General features: G+C 40.4%; 1 protein-coding gene across 2 annotated transcripts; it reads left to right on the top strand.

The window, feature by feature from the left end:
* The first annotated feature begins 2,202 nt into the window (after positions 1 to 2,202).
* Positions 2,203 to 13,388, top strand: MAL2 (mal, T cell differentiation protein 2). Of its 2 annotated transcripts, XM_040068599.2 has the most exons (5): positions 2,203 to 2,375; positions 4,633 to 4,803; positions 8,958 to 9,116; positions 11,501 to 11,587; positions 11,686 to 13,388. In XM_040068599.2, the coding sequence occupies exons 1-4, from the start codon at positions 2,241 to 2,243 to the stop codon at positions 11,579 to 11,581; spliced, it is 546 nt and encodes a 181-aa protein (XP_039924533.1). In that variant the 5' UTR covers positions 2,203 to 2,240; the 3' UTR covers positions 11,582 to 11,587; positions 11,686 to 13,388. The 2 variants fall into 2 exon arrangements, with proteins under 2 accessions (XP_039924533.1, XP_039924525.1); XM_040068591.2 differs by having other exon boundaries at positions 11,501 to 13,388.
* Positions 13,389 to 14,009: the final 621 nt, after the last annotated feature.

The raw sequence follows: 14,009 nt of genomic DNA, 5'->3' as shown, positions 1-14,009 counted from the left end.
GTTTTTAGTCCTTGTGGTTGTGTAGACAGAGAGACACAGTGAATCAATATACTTCTGTCTACTTGTTGACTCTGGTGGACTGGAAGCTGCATCATTAGTTTACCTTGTAACATGCCAAGATGCAATTAGTTGCACAAAAATGCTATTTAAAAGAAGTTCAACACAAACGTGTTTTTGCATGGACACTTTAAAATGAAATCCTGACACCAGTCTCTTAAAAATGCAGCTTTTAAAGATTCAAACAATACACTAATCAGTATAAAAGCAATCCCACATGGCACTGTAGCACATCTTGCCTGAACACAGCAAAAATAATTTAAACAGTCACTCAATTAGGATTTAGGAAAAAGCACAGTCAAAAATCTATATCTAGTGTATACCAGTGTATCTCTATACCTAGCTGTGAAAGTGACATTTGGACTTTTTTGTTAAAACTGACTAAATTTCAAGAAAGTAAACGTTAAAAGGAATGTGCAGGTAAAAAGAAATGGTATTTGCAAGCAAGTAAAAGTGACTGCACATGGTATGTAATCATTAGTAAAATCCAGTACTGCTGGAGTTCCCACAGATTAACTTACAGATGGCTAATAACACTGGAAATGTTTATGACCAAGTATTATTTGTACTTCCTTGGTGTAAGATAAGGACAATCACATTTCTTGTTCTGAATCATAAACTCACCAACCCTGTTTTCCACCCACTCAGACTTCTCCCTCTGCGGGGCAGTCTTAACAGATTTAGGACCAGACTGTGAAATTAATTGGACATATGGTCTCCAGAATGCAACCCCAAGAACAAACCCCCTACACCTAATCACTTAGGAACAAGTCTGAACTCCATTCCTTTCCAAAACACATCCAAACCAGGTCCTGGAGGCATGCACTTCCAGAGCCTGGAGTCTTTTCTTGAGGATAAAAGGATGGGACACAAGGTTCAGTTTTAGAATAGGTCTAGAGGAAAAAGGTATTATCTTATTGGATAAGCGATGGGGTAAAGGACTCAGAAAACAGGGGAGGCTGGGCTTAGTGCCCTCTTCAGCCAAATGGGAATTCAATCCCACATCTCCTACTTAAGAGTTCAAGAGGCATCCAGCTTCTTGGATTGGAGGCATAGGAATGAAGACAGAGCACAAGAAAGAATGCAAACTTTTGCTTCTTCCTCCTTTAGATGCCATGATTTCAAAGCCAAGCAGCTATTAATGCATTTTGAAAGCATCAAAAACCTATTTATGTACAGAATGGTATGGCAGAAACACAGATGAGTCCTGTTTTATGGAGCTAACTGCTCTCCACCTCGGGCTTGGATTGGAGTGGGGAAGACAGGCATTTCAGGCTGTGGCATTTCTTGTCATCACAAAAGCATATCTGAGAAACACCGTGCATCTAAAAATAAAGGAATATAGTGTTCATGCCCGAGCTAGTTCAGCTTCCAGAACAGCCATACACACTTGTATGAAACCTTCTTAAAATGTAATCTCTAAAGCTACAGCTGTATGCGTGGAGGATACACAGGACAACATTGGGTGAAACAGTCTTGGTCATTGCAGAGGCAGGACATCTCAACATCTCAGCCTAAGTCACAACGGCAGAAATAAATGAAGTGTATGGCATATCCTTCATCTGGAGAAGATGCTTGTACAAAGAAGCATAAGGGGGAAAAAAAAAAAAAAAAAAAAAAAAAAAAAAAAGAATAAAAGGATTATAGGTCGTCTGGTGAATGTGTGTCTTTCTCTACCCGAACTTTTACAAACATTTTCTACTACTTTTAAGTAGTGGTGCACAGTTGAGCCAGACTGAACAAAAAGAAGATACAAATGAAAAATCTTCAATAGTTTGAATGGATAACCTAGTAGGCTCCTTAAAAAAAAAAAAAGTACAACCACGCAATTTCGAAGCCCAAATATCCGTAACCAGAAGGTAAATAACAACCTTTTGCAAAGTAGCATTAGGAAATCACGCCCCGAGTCTGGCTGGCCTGATTCAGGACTCGTGAATGCGGAGCGGCGCGCTCCTGGGGAAGCCGAGGGGCAGCGGCCGGCCCCGGCCCGGTTCCAGCTCCGGTGCCCGGCACGGCGGGGCCGCCGCCCGGCCCCGGGCGAGGCGCGGCGGCTGCGGGGCGGTGCCGGCTCCGGGCCGGGCCGGGGGAGGCGCGGACCGACCCGCCCGCACCTGCGCCCGCCCTCGCCGCCGCCTCCTCGCCCACCTGGCCGCGCTCGGCACAGCAGCGGCCGCCGCAGCAACATGTTGCCCAGGGGAGCCTCGTCCATGCCGCCGCCTCCCAACCCCGCTCCCTACTTCCCGCCTCCGCGGGTCACGCTGCCCTCCGGCCTGGAGATCCTGCGCACCTTCTCGGGAGCCGTCGTCTTCCTGGAGATCGTGAGTGCGAGGGGCCCGGGGCGGGGAGCGGCCGCGGGCCTGCCCGCGCCGCTCACCTGCCATTTTGTGAGCGGGGCAGGTGTGGGGGGCCGGGCCGGGCCGGGCCGGGCTCTGCGGGAGCGGCACCGGCCCCGCACCCTCCGGCCGCCCCGGTTCGCTCCCCTCGGGCCGGGCCGCGGCGCGGGCGGCCCCGCGCACGGATGGGTTTCGCGGCGCCGCTTGAGCTGTCGAGAGCTCTGAGCCACGCCGTGCCCCCGTCCCGAAAAGGCACCACGGAGAGTTACAGCGGGTTTTGTCTGTGCGCGCGTTACGCGTCCTCCGCAAACTCCTACAAGTACGTTCAATGTCATGTGTGTGTTAGACCTCGCTGGTGTACACAGGGCTGAGGACCTTTGAGCTGAGGTTGGGTATGACGCTCTGCAGTGCCACTTGTGGAGTCCCTAAAGCCAATTGAAATAACCCCCGGGTTTTGGCCTTGGAGGAATTACAGCAAATCCTTCCAAAGCCAAAACCTGGGGGTTATTTCATTTGGCTTTAGGGACTCCACACCACTGATTAGTGGGAGATAAAAAAACAAAAAAACTTGGTAGAATTCATCTGACTTAATAATTTTATTTTTTTTTTTCCCTTTGTGATCAGAGCAGAGTACTGCTTGGGTCCCAGCCTCTGAGCTGGATCCCACCTCACAAGCTGTAAAATTGTACCTGAGTAAGGAACAAGTTGAAACTCGAAACACAAGTCCGGGTACTAAATCAGGCCCAGAGGCAGTAGGGACAGAAGATTAATTCGGCTGGCCAACCAATTGTACATCTGACAGCCAAGCTGTAGTGGACAGGTGTAGTGTGAGGGAAATAGCACAACTGTGAGTGCTGAGATTAGCAGTCTCTACAGTACAGTTCTAAAATAATTTTTAAGGAACCCTGCAAGTTTGCACATTCAAAATACTGAAAGCATTTCATGTGTCTCTGTTTTTTGTTTAACAGACACTTTCTGCTGTCCCTTTTGCTTCCTCACTGCCCATCACTCTCTGGTCACCAAGTAACAGACTTGCACCTGCAGTCTTGTGAAACTAGAGAAAGTTTGGTTCTTCACAGCTAAAAAAGGAACCCTAGAGAACTGCTTGAACAGTAATTCATAAACCTCATGGGAGCCTTGAACTGAGACTAGCAATGCATCTTTACACATGTGCTGTTACAGTGTAACATCAGAGAGGAACCAACTAATTTTATAGCACTCTTTTGAAAGGTATCTCTTATCCAACCTTCATACAAAAGAAAGCTCTCTGAATCTGAAAACGCAGCCTCTTACTTCCTGGTTTGTAAATCTGTTGAATTTAAACAGGAAAGAAGTTAACTTGCATCTTGGAATTAGACTTCAGTTGACACTATTTAGCAGGTTTAATTATGAAGTTCAGTCTTTCTGTAATAAGCATACTTGGAGTGAATCATAATTGTCTTCTATTTATCCTTTTTTATGAAGAGGCAGGATTTGCAGGAAGAAACAGTAGTGTTCTTTAGGCCAAGAGTTGATTAAACCAGGGAAGCCTTAGCGTACATAAATTCTCCATCAGGCCATTCCTAGCATAGCGTCCCTACCACTCATTTGCTGTGAGGAGCCTGCTGAAATGAAAATTGGTACTGCTGAATTCTTCTCCAAGTTATGATGATTCTGGAAAGCTCTATATTTTTCTAGTCTTTACAGCACAGTTTACAACTCACCTTATTCTGTATTCTAGATTTTTGCTTTTGCTTTAATGCTTTGTGTCTTCTTTCAGCTTGGTATTGTAACTACATTGAAAAAATGGGTGTCTTTTTATCTTCTTTCTGTATCTCATCTGATTAGGACTACAAAGCAAAACAGTATGAGCTTGAATCCAGAGTAGTAGAAGTTTATCCCTTTTGTGCTAATTTGTGTATATAGAGAGAGATTTGTGTGTGTTTGTGTGAACATTTTGCTCAAAATTACAGTAAGAGTAAAATTTTCAACAGCAGCACAGAGAAGCCATCTGGGTTTATAAATCCCATTTTCAAGACTATTTTAAGAGCTTTTAGGAATTTCAGAGTGGCTTTGTCTTTTCACCACTTAGCGCCTGTCATTTCTAAGAGGAGGACTTGGGCTCTCTGAGTACTTTTGAAGGGTTTCCTCTTGGTTCCTAAGAGCCATCTGATGATACGTAATGTGTGATATCAGTTCTTAGGCAGAAAAGACTGAGTAAAAATTGTCTCTTGGTTTATTCTCTATATTCCTTTCCTTGCAGCTGTTTGGAACAATAGTCTGGATTTTGGTCGCCTCTACTCAAGTTCCACTGCCACTGCTGCAGGGATGGGTAATGTTTGTGGCAGTGACAGCGTGGTTCCTCTCCATTGTGTTCCTCTCTGTGTTCCTCTTTGGTTATGCAAATAGAATTGCTGTCAACTGGAACCAGGCGGTAAGATTTTTTTCTTTATTTAAGGATTCCCTTTGTTTTATAAGCTGAAAATTATTTAATGAGAAGTGTTGATCTTAAGTCTTAACACCTAGCTTTCTGCTTCAGCACAAAGTTTTTCAAACAGGAATTCAAAACCGGAAAAAGAAAGAATAGGGTTACAGAGGTGGCAGAGGGAATCCAGGACCTGTTTTATGATGGAGGCTGAAGGAGCTTTTGAAGCTGTTTGAAGGAGTACACTTGTCCTCTCTGAGCACATAAAATGTATGAGCAGCAGGAAGAGGACAAATTTAACGAGGTGTGGCAACAAATTGGTTAAATGGCCAGAAATTATTGTGGACTTGAAATCAGAAAATACTTTCTGACTATTAGAGAAGTGGTAATAACACTTTGTGAATAATGGAATGTAGAAAGATATATCTAATATTATAAAAGAAAGAATGCATTTATGAACATACTGTGTGATGTGGTTGTATGAGATAGCATGGACTTGAGCACCCAGAAGGTCCCCTCCAGTTCCTAAGAAAGTCTACTGGTGACTTTTGGCTCAATTCCTCAAAGCTAGGGCAGCAATGGTGAGTGGCTGTTAGACCTTGGGTGGTAAAAGACATCATAACCTGCAGTATGATATATCTTAACATCTTATTAGGAGACTTAACATCTTCATCTTTCTTAGGGAGAGCTTGGTGAGTCTACAGATATAAGCATTCTTTGCTGAGCTTTTCCTTTTGACAACAGAGACAGAATCCTGCTGTAATTAATTGTTGTGGCTTGTGCCAGTAGTTCTCAAAGACTGTAACTTCCTGTTAAAAAATGGAAGATTTTTGTATTAGTTTTTGCCAATCGCATGGGTACCTCAGGTTATTGACTGGTAATTTACATGCTCCTTTGTTGTCAATAACTGCTTTTTACTTTGAGTTTTTAGTACTCGAATAGTTAAGCATGAGAATATCACACTCTCTTATATTACTGGAAGTGAATAATAAGAGGTGGCATATCTGATCAGAATTTTTAATTTTCAAAAAAAATTCTCCCAAAAGGACTGCAGCTTCTAAACTCCTGAAATATGTTTGCTTGTAACAAACCTTCACTTTGCTCCTGGGCAGCTTAGTTTTCCTATTGACACTTCCCTTGATCAGAGCTGGAGTTGCATGCTTCGGTATCAACAGCTGTGGCTATTTATTTGTTCAGGTAATGGATAGGCCCTTAAAACAAAAGTTCTTTAAAGCAAATCATAAAGTTTTATGAGTTTGGAGCTCTGATAAATCAAAGCCCATCAATACTAACAGACTGGATTCTATTAAAAAAATCTTTAGCACTTTGATAGTGAATAAACATACATACAGCATCAGCTTTTCAGCACAATACAGGCAGTAATTAGGCTAATAATCAGTTACAATCACAGAGACCTTTACAGGGATTTATGCTGCAACATCCTCTCAAATTATGATGCAACAAAGCCCTTGAGCATAACTAAAGTAAATTAATAGTGTCCTGGGTTTCATTGAAACTGTTTGCCAGTTTGCAATCATGCATCTATTCAAGAGTTGCTGGGTAAGGACAAAGCCTTTTATAGATTGAAAATCCTATACAAATTTCATCTTATAACACTTGTGTGTGTGTTACACATTGGCTACTTGATGCTGGCAGTTGGTGTGCTGTTAATTTTGTCTCCTTGTCTATAATAAATTGCTGAAAATTTTTCTATGTCAGGAAATGGATACATGACTTGTATAAAAACTGCATCTGTAACTTTATCAAAAAAGCTGTCATAACTCAGGCAACATCCAGTACAACTGGAATGGTCTGCCCAGGAAGGTGGTGGAGTCACCATCCCTGGATGCATTTAAAAAAATACTGGATGTGGCACTCGGTGCCATCGTTTAGCTGAGGTGTTAGGGCATGGGTTGGACTCTATGATCTTTAAGGTCTCTTCCAACCTAGTGATTCTGTGATCTTTAGTAAATGCAAAGGGAATAATTTAATCTCTAACTTGGTAGCTGAAACCCAGTCTCTTCCAGCTGTCAATAAAAATAAGAGAAGACACTTTACCACTATTTTCAGATACCTAAATGTTTTGTAACTTGTTGACACTAAACTCTTTGGCAGCACTTGACAAGTTGGGGTTTTTTACCTTCTGTTGCAAATAAATAATAAATTACTGGAAACACTAAAACTATTTTTGTTACTATAAATGCAGTCCTGGATTTAGTAATACCTTATGCTGTAAATATATCTGCTCATACTAATAGAGATATTTAAAAAATAAGATGGTGCACAGCAGAAAACGTGGTCCTTACAGAGCTCCATAGCTCAGTAAATCAGTGCATTAAACCAGATGGTATGACAAGTACTGCCCTTTACAGCCTGACTCACTACACACTCATTTACAAAATTAGATGTGAACTAACTTATCCTGCTGCTCTGACAGTGTTTTGCATACACTTTGTATGAGGTTTCAATGATTATAAAAGTGTGGGAGAGAGTTAGGAACTAGATAACAATTACTAAAACACAAAAAAAGGTCCTTCAGAAGATCTTGAGATTTTTGGTTACAGAAACCATAACCATGTAAATGTGAAACGTTACTGATGCTACAGAGCTTCACTGTAATTGCTGCCAGGAGAAGGAAATGAGAGGGTTTGGCAAAAGAATGAAGGAGATGAAAGAGTTTCTCCTGAAAAATATCCCTCCTGTATGCAGTCAGTCCTGATCTAAGTGGAATGGGGAACTGTAGTAGTAGCTTGTATCATAACTTATCAAAACTGGCTAGGGTGTGATTTAAGTAGCTTTAGCTGCAATCAGATATGGAACAAGTAATGAGTTTGAAAAGAAGATTCTTTCAATTGAAAGAAAATCTCAGATCTATGAAGAAAATGCATTTCTCTGGACAGGGAAATGCAGCACATTCTCACTTTGCTCTCAGGCAGGCAGCAGGTAAGGATGTCACACACTTAATTTTTAGTGCAGGTGAGTGCTGTCTGCTGGACACGCATGAAGTATCCTGGGCTCTCACTCTGGGCATACTAATACTGCATTCAAGTGAAATTAAAGTTCATGATGAACTCATTGGTACTGGAGTTAGACTGCATAGCATGGGTATCATAAAGCATCCATATACCTGTGTGTATTTTAAAAATTGTCTCTGTGGCTTTTGCAGACCTTCACAGGTATAGTTACAAAGTATATGTTGTATGGAACCAGAGAATTGAGTGCAGTGCAAATGTCAGCTTTTCAGACTGAGTAACAGAAGGAGATGTTGGAAAAATACTTTAGATATTTTAAAGCGTACTGGAACATGCCTTAGATCTTGGTGCTGGAAAACTGGGCTCTGAACTAGGGCCTGCAAAGGCACCAGACCTTTTTTATGTGTGTCAGTAATGGAACTCAGAAATGAGAGGTGTTTAAACCTTATGTTCAGTTAGCATTCATCACAGAGGAGAGAATTGCCTGGAGAGGGCCAGGAGAGAAGTGTATTTGAAATAAATCCTTAAACATGTCCTCACAAGTCTTGGACATTTTATTCCACAGTATCATTAAGAACTGTCAGGTTACTGGCTATTGGATACAGCCAAATCAGAGAGAGTTGTGGAAATGCCTCAATTCTTGGATCTCATTGTATTGGGACGTTGAACATTTCAGCTGGGTCAAAGTTAGTTGTTTCTCGGCATTTAGAGAAGCAAAATTCAAGCATGGAAGGAAGATTTTTGAAATTTTGATTATAGCTGAGAAGGAACTTATGAGACTGCAAGATTGTATTGTACTGCTTGAATTGTGATCAAGTTGGCCTGTATATGTCTTCTTTTTTTATCTGTCTGAAGGGAGATTTCTGTGAACTCCACTAACTTTAGGGTGGTCTAAAATGTCAGCATGTGTACCTAAAGATGAGCATGTGTCTGTTAATTTGAAAGAATATAAGATTTGGGGAGAGGGGAGAGCTGCCCTTGATCACTAGTACTGTTAGTGAGATGCTTATAATTGCAAGAAGCTGTGAAAACATGTTCAGATTAAGCTGTCAGATGGATTTAGCGCTGCTTATCTCAAGTTAGTCTTATCAGTTCTTGTTTCATGTTTCAGTGTTGGATTTTTTTTGTACAGAGATGAGAAGAATTAGATATGTGTTGGTGCCCAGACTGATTCTCTTATTTTCTTTTTAGGATTTTATTTTCCATGGGGCTACTTTTGTCTTTTATTTTGGAGCATTTCTACTGCAAGCAGCAACTACATCTCTGCATCACTTTCCCCGTAAATTCAACTCCACCACACAGGAGATGATTCTCAGTGGTCGTGAATATAACATAAGCATAGCAGCCTCGGTATGTGTTTTGTATATTTGTATCAGGGGAACAGATGTCCGTAGCAAGCACTTGTAGCCAGCCATTCAACTTGGGAATTTAAGAGCAAATTGGAATAGAAAGAGGAGCTGTGAGAGAAAGAATTGCCTTTGACAGCAGCAAGCAGTATCTAACAGAAGCATGCAAAAATATTGATATTAGCTAATGTTTATGGGATAGCTACTTACTCTTCAATATAGTGTAGAGTTGATATTCTTCACTATAGTGTTTTAAACACATGATCACTATATCTTATAATTTTTAGACAAGGTATTTTGTAAAAACAGTTTTGGTTATTAGAAGAAAAAGAACAACAAGCCTTTATCAGAGGATAAGGTATGAAATTTATACCTGTGCTCAAATTTTCAGTTGCTTTTTTTTATACCATTTAGATAGTCCTGAACATGCCATGGACATAAAAAAATTCAGACTATGTCTTTGTGAAGCTCCACATATGTACTTACTACTTATCAGGACCCTGCTGTCTCTTACTGCAATTATTAGAGTGCTTTTCTTCATAGCATAAGCCCAGAATGTGTTTTTCTCACTGTAGTTGCATCATCACTGAATCAATGTATTTGGTGATGTTGGTGTGCATAGCTGAATCAGAAGATATATCAAGGCTTTAGTTTTCACCCTGGCTGTACTCTTCAGGGATGATTAGAGGTATGTCAGGCTTAACTTAAAGAACTGAAACCACTGCTTTTAATTTTTTGTTCCATCCAGACACTGTTATACCAGGGAACTGTATATATATATATATTTTTAAGCTTCCAAACCCTCTGTGGTTATATGTTGTCTTTAAAACTCTGTACACCGTAACTTTTGCACAGTAAGAACTTTCAGTTCATCTTAAGATAAAAACAGATGAATGGAAGGTGTTAGGTTCACGTTCTGTCTGCAAGAGCAGAATAGAAAGGAGAAGCCTTTAGCTTTGGCAAGCCAGGCCCTGAAAGGGTGAAGTGGGCTTGTCAGTGTCCCAAGGCCAGAGCTCCTTACATCACCCACCTGCCAGTAACACACTGGAGCACATCTGATCCCTGGGTGGCACAAAGACAGAGGTGGTGTTCCAGCTGTGCCTGAACTAAGGGAGGTTCTTTATACTAAGAAAATATCTTAAATTCTGCCCTTAAGTGTACCTCTTCAGTCCTAGTTTAGTGTGTTCAGATCCCACTGAATATATGGTCACTACAGTCATTTTGTCTGACAACAGAACATTGAGCACTCCAAGAAACCATTCCCTGCTTCCATACTAATTTTTTAAAGGGAGAATTCAGTTCTTCAAACCCGTCAAATCCCTGTCAAGATAGAGGAGGAGAAGACTCTTTTGTAACTTGTCTCAGTATCTTAATTGCGTAACTGGAAAACTGTGAATGAGATAAATGTAGTCTTTAGTTTCTTTGCAGTTTTTACAAAGTATATATTTAGGAAGTTAAAACATACAGAAAAAAACCTTGAATCTTTGAAATATTTAATTAAAACAGTCCTGTGAGCCACATGACAAAAAGAAAAAAGGTTGCTAATGTTCTGTCTTTTAAGATGATGTTTATATACCATGATTAGAAATATATATATATGTTCATTTTTTACAAGTGGTGGTTCCATGGTGTAGCATTTATTCAAAACTTTATTTAGTCAAATTAACACTTGTATGTAAAGCAAAGGATGATTGCATTGGTATATTGCAAGAGTCAGAATTCATTGTTATCACTGGACAATATGAGAAATGTTTTTTCAGAAATTTGGTTTCTCATTTCTTCTGTCCAGTGTACGTTACATATTCACTTTCATTGTGGCATGACCTTCAGTTCAAATCTATCCAATTAAGTCCTTGCATAGGAGCAACTTCCCTGGCATTGCCTGGGAAGTTGTTCTAACAGCTGGATATCTGGTCAAGGAGGCCAGATGGGAGTTGTTTCTGTGTTTCTGCAAGTAAAAGAGTTCTGCTGTTTAGAGGGTTGTCTTCTTTGATGCCTGCTGAGGTAAAGGCATTCAGTTGGAAACATCTGGGATTGATGTTTGATCAATCCAGATAAGAGAACTGAAATACACAGTGTACATACCCATGTTTACTTCTACCATAACTTATGCAGAAAATCTATTTCATATTCTATTTCTAAATGTCTGCTGAAGCAAGCAAGGGAAAAGTAGTAACATGAGGTGGTAGTAGTAAAATGGGGTTATTACAGGGAAGCTCCTGAGAAAACTTCAGAGGATCCCAAACCTGTCTTTACCTTATTAAGCATTTTGTTTGGGGGATGTACCTTTTGAATCACTTGTGTTCCTGTATTCATTTAGAATAGAAAAATATTGTGGAATAATGTGTGATTCACTTTTTTTTTTTTTTTCCTCTGCTCCTCCTCTAGATTTTTGCCTTTGCAACAGCTATTTGTTATGGTTGCAGCACAGCTCTGGCATTAAGGAGATGGAGGCTAAATAACAGCTGAAGAGAGGTTAATGCCCACGTGTTCTACTTCAGATCAAATTAAGTGCTACTTGTCTGTTTTACTGTAATTTAATTCTAAAAAGACTTTTTTTTTTTTTCCCCCAGCGTAAAATCTGCTTTAAATGCAAGTAATCCCTAATCAGGATTTCTTCAACAGAAAAAAAAAAAATCCATCTCTTCCATTTCTGATATTTACTTTTACTGTGTATTCATTGTAAGGTATTAGAGTGTTTAGGAATAAAAAGATATGTCATTAGCAGACAACAGAACTCCAGTGCTACACCAGAAGATGAAGAAAATGGAAGCCAAGACAAGAATTTAACTGCACAGGCAGCTAAAAAGCTCCCCCCTTGTTAAATCTTGGGATTAGGTGCTTTGCAGCATTACAGTGCACTCCACACAGGCAGAGCCTTGAGGCTTCTGGTAAAGCCATGGGTGTTCTGTGTGCTGCCCTTTGCATGATCAGGGCCCAAGCTGACTTTGAAATTCCAACTTAGTATATGTATGTTGTTAACTTTGTACAGAGAAAATGTTTTAAAAAACCATCCAGTGAAATCTTTTTATACTCTCCTATAGCTATGTCTGGCTAGGGTCACCTGAGCTTTAAAGATTACTGTGTTCCATACTAGATGAGAACTGGGACTTTCAATCAGTAGTTTATTGGTTTTAGGAATTTAGCTTAATCAGATCTATTTATAATACAAAATCAAACAGTGCATTTGTGTTGTGTGTGTATATACATGGTATATTTTTGTTTAACAGGAATTTTTGCACTGTTTAACTTTGTTGGAGTACAGCTTTGTTCTTGCTACTTCAAGTGCTGCGTTTGTTAGCTACTATGTGAGTCAATATAATTTGAATGGAATGTTACCAAATAGTGAATAATGTCTGACCTCAATTCTTGCAGTGTGTTATTTGTTGCATTCTGAAGCTGCAGTGTTGTAAAGGTGTTTTTATTTGGACCGATGCCCATGCAACATCTTGCTGAAAGCAGTGGAATGCAAAGCTGTCCGCCCACTGTGGAGTTTGCTTTTCACATGAATGATGTTTAATTGAGCCTCTCTTGAATATCCTGGTGTATGGTGACATGCAATATTATATACAGAAAATAGATTTAGTAAAGCTGAGCTATAGCATTGTGGTCTGCTCCCTGACACTCATGTCATTTTGCACATGGTGAAGCTTTTTGTTATTTTGCTAGTAAATAATTTTTGCTTTTGTGAATAGTGCCAAAAAGATAAGCTGGGACAATAAAGGCTCCCTGTCATTTGTAAAACAACTTGTTCACTACATCTTGCCAGTGCACCTGATTATTCTGCAGAGACCGGCAGTGGTTGCATAAGGGAAGACAGGATTTCCTTCATTCCCAGGCCTACTCACTCTCCTTGAGCCAATAAGGGTGTCTGCCATGGAGGTTACTTTATCAAACTTGTCAGGTACAAGGATCTCCGAGGGGCAGCCACCCTCAGCAGTGCCTTGCTGACCCAGGGCAGATTTTTGTGGGTGACACAGCAGTGAGTGGCACCCTTCTGACTATGGAACTACTTGGTCGTCCTGAATTACTACAATGGAGTGCTGTCATAGATCTGTTTTCTGAAGGTTTTTTCCTTCCGAAGATTTTGTACTCTGGCTGATTATTTTCCCCTAATTCTCTCATCACATTGAAACTTTTTGTGAACATTTTATCTAGATCCATGTACTTTTAAAAATACTTCATATTGTATAAAATATATTTACACTGGAGTATATGGATGAAAGTATATAACAAAGACTTATGCTAAGCAGCATTAAAGTTACTTAATAATTTATGACAGTAGTCTGGTTATTAATTTTGTCTTTGGAAAGTATCAAAAAAACTACCTTGCTACTCTGACTCACCTGATGCTAGACATACAAAATTGAGGCTACGGTTTCATGAGAAGGCACAGTTGCATTGGAGCTAGTTTCACACATTTTTGATTACTTTCACAGCTAGTTTGCTATGTGACACTGTGCGAATATCAGTGGGAAGAGTAAAGTCAGTAACAACGTTTCAAACAGATGCGGATCTTTGGTTTGGTTTCTCCTGTGTCCTGCAACCTGGCTGTGCCCTGCACACCACAGACCATGCATGCCACCACTGCAGTCTCTGCAGCCAGCTGAGATCATGGAGGGCAGCTCTTAATGTTTTGCATATTTAAACAGACAGAGTATGAATCCCACACATGGAGTCAATTAAAGAGCTGTGCAAGCTTAGTTGGTGTTTGTATCTAACCTCCAAGTTCAAACCTGAGGTGTAAAAACCTTTGGCTGGTGAGTGCTATTCAAGCCTCAATCTGCTCGTGGAAGTCCAGATAGCAGAGTGTGGTTAGCGTAGCATGGAAACTGTTTGCATAGTGAGGAAAGGCTGAACTTTCCCTCTTAAGTATCAAAGACAAACAAAGGAGAGA

This window comes from Hirundo rustica, chromosome 1 (assembly GCF_015227805.2).
Source record: "Hirundo rustica isolate bHirRus1 chromosome 1, bHirRus1.pri.v3, whole genome shotgun sequence".
In the NCBI taxonomy this organism is placed as follows: domain Eukaryota; kingdom Metazoa; phylum Chordata; class Aves; order Passeriformes; family Hirundinidae; genus Hirundo; species Hirundo rustica.
Note: the sequence above shows the minus strand (reverse complement) of the source record. Positions and strands in the feature narration are given on the sequence as shown.